Genomic DNA, 15358 nt, shown 5'->3' with positions numbered 1-15358 from the left:
CTCCTGAGTAGCTGGGACTACAGGCACTCGCCACCACACCTGGCTAATTTTTTGTATTTTTAGTAGAGATGGGGTTTCACCGTGTTAACCAGGATGGTTTCGATCCCTTGACCTTGTGATCCGCCCACCTCAGCCTCCCAAAGTGCTGGGATTACTGGCATGAGTCACTGCGTCTGGCCTGTTTTTGGTGTTTTCACAAAAGGAATCATACTAATACTGTAACTCTACGTACATGTTGATGCCTTGTTGTGCTAGATATTCCACCTAATGGTGGTATTCCATGGTTGGCTCCAGAGCTGCTGCTGTGGGTGGGGTAGGGAAAGGGAAGCCTTTAGCTCCCACTGTTTGGACATACTGTATTAATTCTGGCTTTGCCTCGAGTTTTCCTTACAGTTTTTTAGAGACTAATAATAGCTGCCTTCGATGGAACATGCTAGGTCTGTCATAAGAGACTTGTTCTCCGGGGTGAACATTTGGGAACTCAAAAGTGCATGGGAAAACAGTCTGATCACAGATGGCCTGTCACTCAGCTATGCCTTTGGATAGGGCACCTTCTCAGTTATTGGGTGAATGTGCTGGAACATTTTGAGGGGAATAACTGAGGCTTGCTGGATGTACTCTGGATTGCTGCTGCTTCGGACTCGGAAAGGCAAGGGGGGACAACCTAGTGTGGTACAGTAAATCCTTTTGTGGGAGGCCACCAGACCATGGAGGATTGAGTGGTATTGTCCTGAATGGTGGGCTGGGGACAGGAGGAAGGAAGGTAAGGTAAACACTTTCAAGGCTACTGTGAGAAATAAAAGTGATGACACAAGAGTGCCTAGTACATACATCCAGCCAGGCTGAATTTGACAACCAAACACTCTTTGACCAACACCTAGCACACATATATGTAGAGAGTTAAAGACAGAACAAAATCACAAATATTCTCATTCTCCACAAAGAAGAATTCACATTTTTTGAACATGCCAGGTACCAGTCTGGGCACAGTGGCTCAGGCCTGAAGTCCTGGTGTTTTGGGAGGCTGAGGCAGGAAGATCGCTTGAGGCCAGGAGTCCAAGGCCAGCCTGGGCAACACAGCGAGACCCTGTCTATACAAAACAAAACCCACCCCCCGCCACCCACCAAAACATGCCAGGGGCTTCATATATTTTCTCACTTCCTCTTCATAATCACCTGAGTCTCCCTAAATCCACAATGAAACACCACCTTTCTTTCTTTCTTTTTCTTTTTTTTTTTGAGATGGAGTCTTGCTCAGTAGCCCAGGCTGGAGTGCAGTGGTGTGATCTTGGCTCACTGCAAGCTCCGCCTCCTGGGTTCATTCATGCCATTCTCCTGCCTCAGCCTCCTGAGTAGCTGGGACTACAGGTGCCCACCACCACGCCCAGCGTGGTGTATTTTTATTTTTAGTGGAGAGGGGTTTCACCATTTTAGCCAGGATGGTATCGATCTCCTGACCTCGTGATCTGCCCCCCTTGGCCTCCCAAAGTGCTGGGATTACAGGTGTGAGCCACCACGCCTGGCCGAGCACCACCTTTCTTTAAAGTCAAGTAGAAAAAGCCTTCTGTGACATATTCGTGGGCTCTAAAGGCTGACATTTACTCTGGGTTCCCCGCAGACTCTCCCCTTACCATTGCTGAGAGAATCTGTACTCCCAGGGCTGTGTTGCCTGGAGACCAACTCAGTCCCCGTTTTCCTCAGCTCTGTGTTTTCATTGTACCGTCTTTTCCAATAGTTGAGTTCTTCACGATCTGATTCCTGACAGCGCCGCAGAACTGCCATGGAGCGCCTTGTTTTCTCTACCATTTCCATAATGCAATTCAGCGCCTGAGTCAGAGAGGGGGCCAGGCAAAGATGAGATGAGAACATCCAAACAACCAACACTGTAAATCAGGCCAACGCAGTATGAGGCATTCAGGTTCCTTAAAGTACAGGTTTAGGAATATCAAGTTTACATTTAATACCCTTTATTGCTATCTGTTTCTCCATCAGCCAGGAAGGACATTGGTGTTGAGGCTGACATACCTATCAAGGACAGTAACTACCAGGGCTTCCAGTGTTTGGACAGAACCTCAGATGCATGGCCTTCTGGCCAACTGTCTACGATTTCATGTTGCTGCAGCATTTATTGTATCCCTGGGGTCTGCAGCACTCAGTAAGTTTGCTGTGGCTGAACCATAAAATAAGGTATACACAGATTTCTAACAGAAATCTGTTACAGATGAGGAAGGCTGTTATCTTTCAGAATGCAAAATAATTCTGGAATATAAACAATTTTGGGCAGTTGAACTACCTAGAAGTTTGTTACTGACCTGTGTTCTAAAACCACGAAACATGAATATGTGGGCTAAAAAACAATTCTCTTTACTACAGAAGGAGCAGAATTGAAAAAAATAAAAAGAAAGTTTCTTTTGATAAAAATTTAACAAATAACAAATGAATTCTGTCTTGCTATGTTGCCCAGACTAGACTTCAAGTCTTGGCTCCTGGGCTTAAGAGATACTCCTGCTTAGCTTCCCGAGTAGCTGGGACTACAGGGATATGCCACTGCACCTGGCTACAAACCTTTGTTTTTAACCATTATACTACATGACTTTATTTGGTTTCTGACCTGAAGTGATCATCCCCCATCACAAAGATTAGGGAGTGACTCTAATTCTTTAGCTGAGGGAGTAGTAGCTAAACCAACTTTAATTAAAAGCAAAGGATGCCATGGCTGTGGTTATGTTCACTTCAAATATACATGTTCCTTTAATTATTGGTAGCATTAAGAATCAAAAGTAGGCTGAGTGCAGTGGCTCACACCTGTAATCTCAGCACTCTGGGAGGCTGAGGTGGGGAGATCACTTGAGGTCAGGAGTTTGAGACGAGTCTGGCCAACATGGCCAAACCCTGTCTCTACTAAAAATACAAAAATTAGCTGGGCGTGGTGGCATACACCTGTAATCCCAGCTACTCTGGAGGCTGAGGCAGGAGAATTGCTTGAACCCAGGAGGTGGAAGTTGCAATGAGCTGAGAGCGCACCACTGTACTCCATCCTGGGCAACAGAGCGAGACTCCTGTTTAAAAAAAAAGTAATAAAGAATTAGGGACATTACACACTACAAGATTCTTACATGGTCAAGATGTTTCCATTCATCAGCCCATTCCCTTTCTGTCAAACGATGATCTACCAATTCATCTTGATAGCCTCCATTTAGACCTATTAGAAATTAGAGATTAAATTCAAAGACAGCAAGAAAAACACAATAGAAGCAAATTCTACCAAGTAAATACACACATATTCATCATTACTTTGAACACACTATTAAGGCAATGATTCACAATGGGGTGGGGGACCCACAAAAGGACAATATAACCAACAAAGGATCACTATTCAGATTATATTTAAAAAACCCCAACAAATCAATTGTAAAACACAAAACAGCCCTAAAGAAAAAGAGGTAAAAGAAATAAACAGGCATGTCATACATAGCATTTAACACCTAACATACTGGAAAAAATTTAAATGTCAGATAATATCAAGTGTTGGCAAGGATGTGGTTCAATGCGAGTTAATTAACCACCAAAACCAGAGTGTCTACTGGTACAAACACTTGGAAACCGCCTAACATTATCAGTAACTTAAAAAAAATTTTTTTGAGGGGGGACAGTTTTGATATATACTGAAATTTCCAGGAATGGAACAACTGTGTGAATTAAAGGTATACCAATAAGAATTGTCTACTATTTTGAAGAACTCAAATCATATACAGCAACAGTGTCTTTGAGTCATTAACACAACACATCTGTTACCAGTCTAATTTATAGGAGTAATATTCATAGTGACTATGTATCAGTGTGAGAATCTGTTTATTTCAGTATATATTGAGTTCCTCATGATCTGTACAATCTGTCAAAAAATGTAGTAATAAGAGCCAGGTGTGGTGGGGCATGCCTATAGTCCCAGCCACTCAGGAGGCTGACACAGGCAGATCACTTGAGCCCAGGAGTCCAGCCTGGGCAATATAGTGAGACCCCATACCTAGTTTTTGGCATACTTTTTTCTCAAGTCAAACTGGCAAAAGATGTGCAGAAAAAACCATTAGCAAGTCAGCTTTTTTTCCCTGTACTGTGCTATTTCTAATCAAAGCAAGTCAGTTTTCCCTTGACAGAGTCTCACTCTGTCACCAGGCTGGCGTGCAGCAACGTGATCTCGGCTCACTGCAACCTCTGCTTCCTGGGTTCACGCCCTTCTCCTGCCTCAGCCTCCCGAGTAGCTGGGACTATAGGCGCCCGCCACCACGCCCGGCTAATTTTTTGTATTTTTAGTAGAGACGAGATTTCACCATGTTAGCCAAGATGGTCTCGATCTCATGACCTCATGATCCGCCTGCCTAGGCCTCCTAAAGTGCTGGGATTACAGGTGTGACCCAACACGCCCAATCCCCACAAGCAGTTTTTAATAGATAAGAGAGACATAGGAGTAACAGGGGTTGAACACTAGGATTGGTATCATAACATACTGCTAGTACATCTAAGCCTTGGGCATAAGACAATTGGGGTCTGAATTTTGTCTCTGCCAATTATCAGCTATGTGATTTTGGCCATAGTTCTTTCATCTTTCATCTATAAAAAGGGGATAACAACTACCTGGGACTCCTGTGAGGATTAAATGAGATAATGTACGTACAATACAATCTAAGTGGTAGCTACAACTCAGTAAATGTTGGCTCTGAGAACACCATAGCTGCTACAGCCTTCCCTATTCAGCTACTATCTCACTACATGATGTCAGGGGCCCCAGTGTGGCCAAGCGTCTGAAAGATGCTAGTGAGCCTAAATAAGAGGAAGTCAGAGCAAATGTGTTGCACTTTCTTACTCAACAAGGTACAAATGGAAATTTAGGGAAACCCTGGAAGCTGATAGCCCTTTGGTTCCCTGCTCTAACAGATGCTCAGCAGTTATACTCCAAAAAACCTTATACTGAAAATGTGTACGAGTACATGACAAAATACTCTGTCCAAAACTAGAAGAGGTTTGTTAAGGTTTCTTTTCTGTTTCTTCCTAAATTTAATGGTTTCTGAGCACCCATGTACCAGGCACTCCAAATGGAACAACAACCCAGCACAGGGGGTGGTGTTATTTCCATTTAGAAATTACTCTTCTGAGGCTCAGAGAGCCCAAGCAACTTGCATGAGATCACACAGCTAGTTAGGATGCAGAGCTGAGATTTTGAGATGCCTCACCTCCTGACCTGAATGTCCATGCACTTTCACCTCCAAGGTGAAATCTTGCATCTTTCTCGCTTAATTTTAAAAACTTTTTTTTTTGTTGTTATGTTGAGGCAGGGTCTCATTCTGTTGCCCAGGAGGGGAGTGTAGTGGCACCATCACGGCTCATTGCAGTCTTGACCTCTTGGGCTCATGAATCCTCCTGACTCATTTTTTTGCTTTGTTTTTTAGTTTTGTTTTGTTTTGTTTTTTTTGGAGATGGAGTCTTGCTCTGTCGCCCAAGCTCGAGTGCAGTGGTGTGATCTTGGCTCACTGCAAGCTCTGCCTCCTGGGTTCATGCCATTCTCCTGCCTCAGCCTCCTGAGTAGCTGGGACTACAGGTGCCTGCCACCATGCCCGGTTAATTTTGTATTTTAGTAGAGACGGGGTTTCACCGTGTTAGCCAGGATGGTCTCAATCTCCTGACCTCATGATCCACCTGCCTTGGCCTCCCAAAGTGCTAGGATTACAGTCATGAGCCACCACGCCCACCCCCTCCTGCCTCATTTTTAATTTTTGTTGTTGTAGAGATGAGGTCTCCCTATGTTGCCCATGCTGGTATCAAACTTCTGGCCTCAAGTGATCCTCCTGCCTTGGCCTCCCAAAGTGCTGGGATTATAGGCATGAGCCACTGAGCTTGGCCTAATTTTTAAAAGATTTATAGAATAACTGCAAAAGGAGCACAGAGAATTCTCACATATCTTCAAACAGTTTTCAAATGTTAACATCTCCTTTGCTTTTCCATTCTCTTTTTCTGAATCATTTGAGAATAGGCGATACCCCTTTATTCTTTTTTAGACAGGTCTCACTCTGTCACCCAGACTGAATGCAGTAGCAAGATCATGGCTCAATGTAGCTTTGACTTCCTGGTCTCAAGTGATCCTCCCTCCTCAGCCTCCCTAGTAGCTGCGACCACAGGCGCATGCCACCAAACCTGGCTAGTTTTTAAAAATTTTTTGTAGAGACAGGGTCTCACCATGTTGCCCAGACTGGCTTCAAGTGATCCTTCCACCTCAGCTGGGATTACAGACACCAGTCACCACACCCAGCTGTACTTCTATCATATCAGAGCAACAAGGTATCAAATAAGATTAATATCAAATAAGATCAACTATGATTCTAATAGTCTATGTATAATACTGTTCTATCCAATCAGTGGGAAAAAGCAATCATGATATTATTTGACTTTATCATTGAGTTGGAAAGAAATCCAAGAATCCAGTCTGAATTTACCATGCTGCTTAGGTTGCTTACCGAGACTGTGGTGTCTCTCACGAACTTCTCGATGCTCTAGCATCTTGTTGGGTTCCCGATACAGGTGAGAAGTTGCAATATCTTCTAATGTGTAATGCTGAAGAGGCGGAGGGGTAGGATGGAATTGGCCCCCAGGATTCATTAGGGGCACAGTGAGAGCAGGACTGTGCCGAGGAGCAGGGCTGATGGTACATACTCTCTTGGCAGGAGGCTCAGGAGCGATTGTATCTCTATCAAAACTATTCTCTTCTCTCCTGTAGAAGAAGCAGAAGTGCATATTTGATCCTGTCAACAAGTGTTCATGCGGACATTTCCTGAGAACCTAGTGTGTGTTAGCTATTTTGCTATACACTGGCATAAACAGGAAGACTCTAAGGAAAGGTGTGACATGAGGCATGAACTGAACTGTCTTCAGGGGCCAGGCACCTCATAGAAATTGCTGATTTATACCAGCATGAAAAAGGAGGTCAAATCCATCCATAACCAGACAGAAACATTAACCCTCATAAAGCAAAGGAGAGACTAAGGAGATGACAGCCTTTTTCTGAGTTATGGGTTCAACAATACCTAGGAAAGTATTAAGGTCAAATTTGTTACCGTGGAGGTGAGTTACTGGAAAGAAACTACATGGGAGGAAAAAGGCTCATATAACAAATCCAATTGCATCTTTTTTTTTTTTTTTAAAGCCAGTCAAATTAACCCTGGGTCTAATTGTGTAGTGGCAGGGTTTTAGTCACTCAGATCCAACTGTAATAAATTTTCTACCTTTATTTATTTATTTTTTTTTACTTAAAAAAAAATGTCATTAAAGCCTATCCACTATTGTTAAAATATTGCCTTCTTTGATAACCCATAGAATATTTTGATAGCCACTCATAGGGAGTCTTCTAAAATAAATTTATATTAATTTCAATCTCAGTGAAGGTGAGCCATTGGCAAATACTAATAATTAATTGCTGGCCGGGAGCGGTGGCTCAAGCCTGTAATCCCAGCACTTTGGGAGGCCGAGACGGGCGGATCACGAGGTCAGGAGATCGAGACCATCCTGGCGAACACGGTGAAACCCCGTCTCTACTAAAAAATACAAAACCAGCCGGGCGAGGTAGCGGGCGCCTGTAGTCCCAGCTACTCGGGAGGCTGAGGCAGGAGAATGGCGTAAACCCGGGAGGCGGAGCTTGCAGTGAGCTGAGATCTGGCCACTGCACTCCAGCCTGGGGACAGAGCGAGACTCCGTCTCAAAAAAAAAAAGAAAAAAATAATTAATTGCTATACTTTTCAAAACTTCTCTTATCAGAAAAAAATGCATTTGACATAAAAGGCATTTTGGCAGATTGTATTGCTGTCTTTCTTTTTTTTTTCTTTTCAATTCTTTCTAAAACAGCATCCAAGAAAAGGCAGAACTGTATTCCTGAGGCTTCTGGAACAGTCGATCCCATAAATTCTCTGGAGTAGAGTTTCTTACTGGGTGTGTAGGCATCTGAGGAGTTTCTGAAAAATATTCATGCCTGGAAGCCAACTCTCATAGATTTTAGATGTATTCTGCAGCAAGGTATTGGAATAAAGCACAAATAACCATAGAAAGTCTGAGACATTGGACTGGGCATGGTGGCTCACACCTGTAATCTCAGTACTTTGGGAGGTCGAGGCGGGCAGATCTCTTGAGCTCACAAATTTGAGACCAGCCTGGGCAACATGGTAAAACCCCATCTCTCCAAAAACAAACAAACAAACAAATAAAAATTAGCTGGTCATGGTGGCACGTGCCTGTAGTCCCAGATACTCGGGAGGCCTCTGAGGTGGGAGGATCGTTTGAGCTCAGGAGGCGGAGGCTTCATTGAGCAACGATTGTGCCACTGTGCTCCAGTCTAGGCAATAAAGCCAGACCTTGTCTCAAAAAAAGGTTGAGACATTACACCACAGCAATCAAATTCTCTTTATTTTATAAGCAAAGGGGAAGGCCAGTGTGGTTCCAGGAAGGCAAGGACAGCAAAGCTCATCTGCTCACCTCTCTGGACTGGGCCTCTTCCCATTTCCGTGTACCTCCATGAGCAGCTCTGACGAATCAGCAGGCGATGCAATGCTTGTGTTGAGCAGAAGGTGTTCGTGCTGAGCGAGGTACTGGGATGGGGTCTGCTTGGCTGCCCGAGCGCAGTGCAGCAGTTCTCGCTGCAGCAGAGGAAGGTTGGCCTTGAAAGGAAGAGGCAGTTTTTCCAGTGTTGGGCCCTACACAAGAGGGCTCAGCACCTCAAAGGGCTTTCACAAAGCAGATGATATAAGATAAAAGTCTTTCTCTCCTTGGCAGTCTGATTTTCATATGCTTCTTCTGTGAGTCAATGATATCTCTTATATTGCACCTGAATTACTGGTTCAGTTGTCTCTTGCCCAAATCAGATGTAAATCTGCTTAAGGAAGAGACTGCACCTTATTTACCTTTGCAGCCTAGTATACAGTCAAAGCTCAATAAAGGGTTGTTAAACATAGTAATTTTAAAACATACACTTCTGAAGACTTTAGCGAGTGAGAGAATTACTACTGCCTATGTGGGAGTCATTCCAAGCCCTGGTTTCTCTCTTCTGAACCCCAACTCATCTCTGATAGCACTACTCAACCTTACTTCATGTTCTGTATAAAAGCTGCCACGGAATTCTGGAAACTGATTATTCTAAAACGTGGGAGTTTGAAAAGGAGCACTGGGAGTGATATAAAATGTAAAAAGATAATTCATGGCCGGGTGGGGTGGCTCACGCTTGTAATCCCAGCACTTTGGGAGGCCAAGGCGGGCAGATCATGAGGTCTGGAGATGGAGACGACCATCCTGGCTAACACGGTGAAACCCCATCTCTACTAAAAATACAAAAAATTAGCCGGGTGTGGTAGCGGGTGCCTGTAGTCCCAGCTACTCAGGAGGCTGAGGCAGGAAAAGGGCATGAACCCGGGAGGTGGAGCTTGCAGTGAGCTGAGATTGCACCACTGCACTCCAGCCTGGGCGGCAGAGCAAGACTCCGTCTCCAAAAAAATAATAATAATAATAATTCATTAAGTAGATATTTTTCTCTCTCATACTTAGAAAACCTGTAATAGGAACAAATCACATTTTAAAACCCTATACATCTTTTAAAGCTGAGAACTTGATTTCCTTCATACACAGAATTTACTTTTCCCATTTCTATCAAAAAAACCATAAAGCAGAAATTGTATTTTTCTCACCAAATTTAAAAGCAATGCAGGCTGAGCTCATAAGCAAAGGCTTAATCGAAGGGACAGATGAGCAAGTGAAAGGAGAGTTTTAATACATGCAAGTAGCCATCCCTTCACTGAGGGTTAATTTAGCAGGCACCATAATTAGTGACTGTTTTAAAGCAGAAATAAATTGACAAAACCCTAAATGCTAGCCAAAAAGCTGCCATAACAACCTACCTCATGCTGTTTTCCAAAATAACAAGAGTTAAGAATAAGGAATTTGACTAAATAAAACTCTTTTAAAGTCTGTTCTATAACCTCAATCTTGTTGCAACTGTAAAAACTTAATTGAAAAAAACACCATGTCAGATCTTTACACTGGTGACATGTGTCCCATGATGAATAAAAAACATGCTAATTATTTCCTATTAACACAAATTTCACAAATCTTTCTTGATTCTAGAGTCTTGGGGAAATAATCGTCTACCAGCTCTGACATACATAAAGGAGACCAAGATAGAACCAGCACAGCTGTTTCAGGGCTCAAAAAGGCACCCCAGGCTGCTCGGAGCAGCTGAGGCTTCAATGCCATTAGAACTGAGCAATGATACAGGCTGTGCACCCTAGACCGATGCATTTTCCTGTGCTCCAATATAAGGTTTTAAAAAACTGGTATCAGTACTTTAGTAAGATAACCCATCTGTCTAATGCTATTACATTTTCTTAGGAAATGAAAATAAGGTAAAAGAAAGTAAAAGAGGCATATTTATTTGACCAGATAGTAAATATTACAGGCTTTGTTAAGCGGCAAAATTAGGTGCCGGGCGCAGTGGCTCACACCTGTAACCCCAGCACTTTGGGAGGCCAAGGAGGGCAGATCACAAGGTCAGGAGTTTGAGACCAGCCTGGCCAATATAGTGAAACCCCATCTCTACTATAAATACAAAAATTAGCCAGGTGTTGGTGGCGCATGACCTTAGTCCCAGCTACTCGGGAGGCTGAGGCAGAAAGAATTGGTGTTGAACTCGGGAGGCAGAGGTTTGTAGAGCCGAGATCGCGCCACTGGCACTCCACCCTAGAATGACAGAGCAAGATTTTGTCTCCAAAAAAAAAAAAAAAAAAAGAGGCAAAATTAAAGGTATTATAGAAATACTCATAAAAGACAGAAAACAAATTTCCATAAATATTGACAAAATTCAAAATACAGTAACAACTGAATATAGTTTTTCTGTAAAATGATTCTAATCAAATCAACACCAGAGAAAACCAAATCCAGGTACACAGACATTAGTGGGACATGTGGTGAAATATGAGTAAAGTCTATAGATAACAGTGTTGTATGAATGTTACTTTCCTGATTTGATATCTGTATTCAAGTATTTAGACGTATAATGTCTGCAGCTTACTTTTCTTTTTTGAGACAGAGTCTTGTTCTGCCACCCAGGCTGGAGTGCAGTGGCACAATCTTGGCTTACTGCAACCTCCGCCTCCCAGGTTCAAGCAATTCTCCTGCCTCTGCCTCCTGAGCAGTTGGGACTACAGGCATGTGCTAATTTTTTCTATTTTTAGTAAAGACGGGGTTTCATCATGTTAGTCAGGATGGTCTCTAACTCCTGACCTCAAGTAATCTGCCTGCTTCAGCCTCCCAATGTGCTCGGATTACAGGCGTGAGCCACCACACCCAGCCTTGCAGCTTACTCTTAAATATTTATTTATTTATTTATTTATTTATTTATTTATTTATTTATTTTAATTTTATTTTTGAGGATGTCTCACTCTGTCACCCAGGCTGGGATGCAGTGGCAGAATGTCAGCTTACTGCATCCTCTGCCTCTCAGGTTCAAGCGATTCTCCTGCCTCAGCCTCCCAACTAGCTGGGACTACAAGCATGTGCCACCACACCTGGCTAATTGTTTTTCTATTTTTTTGGAGAGACAGGGGTTTCACCATGTTGACCAGTCTGGTCTTGAACTCCTGAGTTCATGCAATCCATCTGCCTTGGCCTCCCAAAGTGCTGGGGTTACAGGTGTGCGCCACTGTTTGAAAGGATTATGTTCCATGTAAATATAACACGGCCTCATTTCATTTATCATGTAAGCTTGATAATGCAGAACAATCTCTCCAAACGTTATGCTCCATAGAACATTATTGCAGAAGACATCTTTAGAAACTAGACTATCTGGGGCTTGGGGAGACACAGTGTCTTCCTATATCCTCTCCTGACCTTACAGTAAATCTAAACTGCAAAAGCCTTGCCTTTTGTAGGACAGCCTCTTCTCAGATAACACCCTCCACACTCTGACTATACCCAAAAGATTAGTGACCAGTTATTTCTTCTGCTAGGAGCTCAGCCTCCCTTCCACCCTGACACTTCCAGCCCAAGCACCTCCTATTCTCTCCTATGCTAGCTACATCTGTGTGTTACCAGCAGTGTCTTGCACACAGACTACAACTTAAGGCTTTTGCAATTCTCATCTCATTAAAACTGAGGTTTATCTGTTGACTGCACTCAGACCTCTCTACCAGCCCAAAATAAAGATCTAAAAACGTGGCACGTGGCTCTGATTTAAATCACATAACAGGGATGAGCAGAATTTGCAGAAATACTGAAGATAAATTATATTCAGTAATTATCTTATCAAATTACCTTGAGAAATGGAATCACAAAAGGACGAAGGGGAAAGTTTGTGGCTTCTTGGAGCTTACAGTGGAATTCCTCGATTGTCACTGTTGAGTTCTGAAAAGATAAACAACCTCGTTCAACTTCCAAAACTGAACTTCCAAAACTTAGTGCCAAATTCTTTTTTTTTTTTTATGTTATTTATGTATTTATTTATTTATCTGAGATGGAATCTCGCTCTGTTGCCCAGGCCAGAGTGCAGTGGCGCGGTCTTGGCTCACGGTAACCTCCACCTCCTGTGATCTCCTGACGGTGAACTCCTGACTTTGTGATCTGCTTGCCTTGGCCTCCTAAAGTGGTGGGATTACAAGGGAGAGCCACCGCACCCCGCCTTTTTATTTTTGTTTTTTAAATGTTTAGTAGAGATGTGGTCTCGCTATGTTGTCCAGGCTGGTCCTGAACTCCTGAGCTCAAGCTATCTTCCTGCCTCAGCCTCCCAAAGTGTTGGGATTACAGGTGTGAGCCACCGTGCTCAGCTGCTGAAGTCTTTTAAATTGTAAGAAAAAGGATAACTGGCCGGGCGCGGTGGCTCACGCCTGTAATCCCAGCACTTTGGGAGGCCGAGATGGGCGGATCACGAGGTCAGGAGATCGAGACCATCCTGGCTAACACGGTGAAACCCCGTCTCCACTAAAAACTACAAAAACCTAGCCGGGCGAGGTGGCGACGCCTGTAGTCCCAGCTACCCGGGAGGCTGAGACAGGAGAATGGCGTGAACCTGGGAGGCAGAGCTTGCAGTGAGCTGAGATCCGGCCACTGTACTCCAGCCTGGGCGACAGAGCAAGACTCCGTCTCAAAAAAAAAAAAAAAAAGGAAAATACATAGATCTACCAACAGGAAGCTACATTAAAATTACAAGAGTCATGTATGCTTATGCAGGGAGTGGGGAGAGAGGAGATTTGTATGCATTAAGGCAGAAAAGGTATCTACAATACTGCTAAGTGAAAAACCAGAAACAGAACATTATATTTTCTAAGAATCCACTTACAAAAATAACACACATACATATTATATCATATATTTAATGCCTGGAAGAATAATCACAATAACAGTTATTTCTGAGTATGCAATTATGTTGGATTTTCCAAATATATCATATTTATTATTTGGTAAACATTAAGATATTTTCCTTCAGGGAAAAGGGGTATGTCTAATTTAAACATATTAAAGGAAAATGTTTGAACACTTTCCCACATTTCATACCAAAAAAAATTATTTTAAAGTTAACTGTGTATCTGTTTTAAGTATATGACATTTGCACAATACAGCCAAAGAAACCTGTAATTCTGGTAATCAGGAAGAAAAACTAAGTGTAAGAGAACTATACTCTTTTATACCTACTGCAAGGGAAGCAATCAGGTCTTGAAAAGCAAACACAAATAGATTAAATGTATGGAAGCCCTACATGAATGATTTCAAGTATACTTTTGGGTAGACAAGGGGAAAGGATGGATTGTGTGACACAGGGAAATTGTGAGTTAGGCCAAAGAAATGGACTCAGGGCTACATACACAGTAGATATAGGGCAGTCCTGCATGACAGGGATAAACACTTTCCTCCTTCAGCTAGTTTATTAAACCTTATTTTATATTAAGAGCATAATTGTTTGTTTCTTCCCCTCAAAGATCTCATAGTCTAGTGGGAAAAGAGGCAACTAAGCTATTCATTATAGTATGATGGAGGTACACATGTACAGGACACTACTGACTCACAGAGAAGACATATTTGCTTAAATTTTTTTTTTTCCCCAGAGATACGGTCTAGCTCTGTCACTTAGGCTGGAGTGCAGTGGCATGATTATAGTGCACTGCAAACTTGAACTCCTGGCCTTAAATAATCTTCCCACGTTGGTCTCCAGAACAGCTAAACCAGCTAATTTTTTTTTTTTTTTTTTTTTTTGAGACGGAGTCTCACTCTGTCGCCCAGGCTGGAGTGCAGTGGCGCAATCTAGGCTCACTGAAAGCTCTGCCTCCCGAGTTCACACCATTCTCCTACCTCAGCCTTCCAAGTAGCTGTGACTACAGGCACCCGCCACCATGTCTGGCTAATTTTTTGTATTTTTAGTACAGACCGGGTTTCACCGTGTTAGGCAGGATGAGCTCCATCTCCTGACCTCGTGATCTGCCTGCCTTGGCCTCCCAAAGTGTTGGCGTGAGCCACTGCGCCCGGCCAATTTTTTAATTTTTTTTTGTAGAGGAAGGAATCACACTACATTCCCCAGGCTGGTCTTAAGCTCCTGGTCTCAAGTCGGCCTGGGATTTCCAAATTCTGGGATTATGGATGTTACCCACACCTGGCCAGAGAAGATATATTTGAATCAAACCTAGGGGGACAAGGAGTTCTGTACAGCAGTTTGTCCTTGAGGAAATCGAAATGCAGCTTTGGGAAAGGTGTCAGAGCGGAGAGAAGAATGTTGAGAGGTAAGATGTTGGCGGAATCTGGTCTCTGGACTTCAAGGGCAACATTTATACTCCAATGTATCCTCTATTCTGCTTCCTCCAATGCTTACATCTTTTATTTTTTTGAGACAGAGTCTTGTTTTGTCACCCATGCTGGAGTGCAGTGGTGTGATCTCAGCTCACTGCAACCTCAGCTTCCCGGGTTCAAGTGATTCTTGTGCCTCAGCCTTCCAAGTAGCTGGGATTACAGGTGTGCACTGCCACTCCTGGCTAATCTCTGTATTTTCAGTAGAGACAGGATTTCACTATGTTGGCCAGGTTGATCTCGAACTCTTGACCTCAAGTGATCCTCCCAACTTGACCTCCCAAAGGGTTACAATCTCAAAAGTAGGAAACTAACATTGGTACAATGTACTTATAGTTCTCTCTTTTTTTTTTTTTTTTTTTTTTTTGAGACAGAGTCTCGCTCTGCCGCCCAGGCTGGAGTGCAATGGCCGGATCTCAGCTCACTGCAAGCTCCGCCTCCTGGGTTTAGGCCATTCTCCTGCCTCCGCCTCCTGGGTAGCTGGGACTACCGGCGCCCGCCACCACGC

General features: G+C 43.3%; 1 protein-coding gene across 2 annotated transcripts in view; it reads right to left on the bottom strand.

Moving 5' to 3' along the window:
* Positions 1–15358, bottom strand: part of CBFA2T2 (CBFA2/RUNX1 partner transcriptional co-repressor 2) — an 88764-nt gene that overhangs the window by 15295 nt on the left and 58111 nt on the right. For both annotated transcript variants that reach the window (XM_017878350.1, XM_017878360.1), the window contains exons 4-8: positions 12334–12423; positions 8512–8693; positions 6507–6760; positions 3117–3202; positions 1632–1827 (exon numbers count right to left, since the gene is read on the bottom strand). In XM_017878350.1, the coding sequence (XP_017733839.1) occupies positions 1632–1827; positions 3117–3202; positions 6507–6760; positions 8512–8693; positions 12334–12423 (808 nt within the window). The remainder of the gene's footprint in view (positions 1–1631; positions 1828–3116; positions 3203–6506; positions 6761–8511; positions 8694–12333; positions 12424–15358) is intronic.

This window comes from Rhinopithecus bieti, unplaced genomic scaffold (assembly GCF_001698545.2).
Source record: "Rhinopithecus bieti isolate Rb0 unplaced genomic scaffold, ASM169854v2 scaffold_65, whole genome shotgun sequence".
NCBI classification, from domain to species: domain Eukaryota; kingdom Metazoa; phylum Chordata; class Mammalia; order Primates; family Cercopithecidae; genus Rhinopithecus; species Rhinopithecus bieti.
Note: the sequence above shows the minus strand (reverse complement) of the source record. Positions and strands in the feature narration are given on the sequence as shown.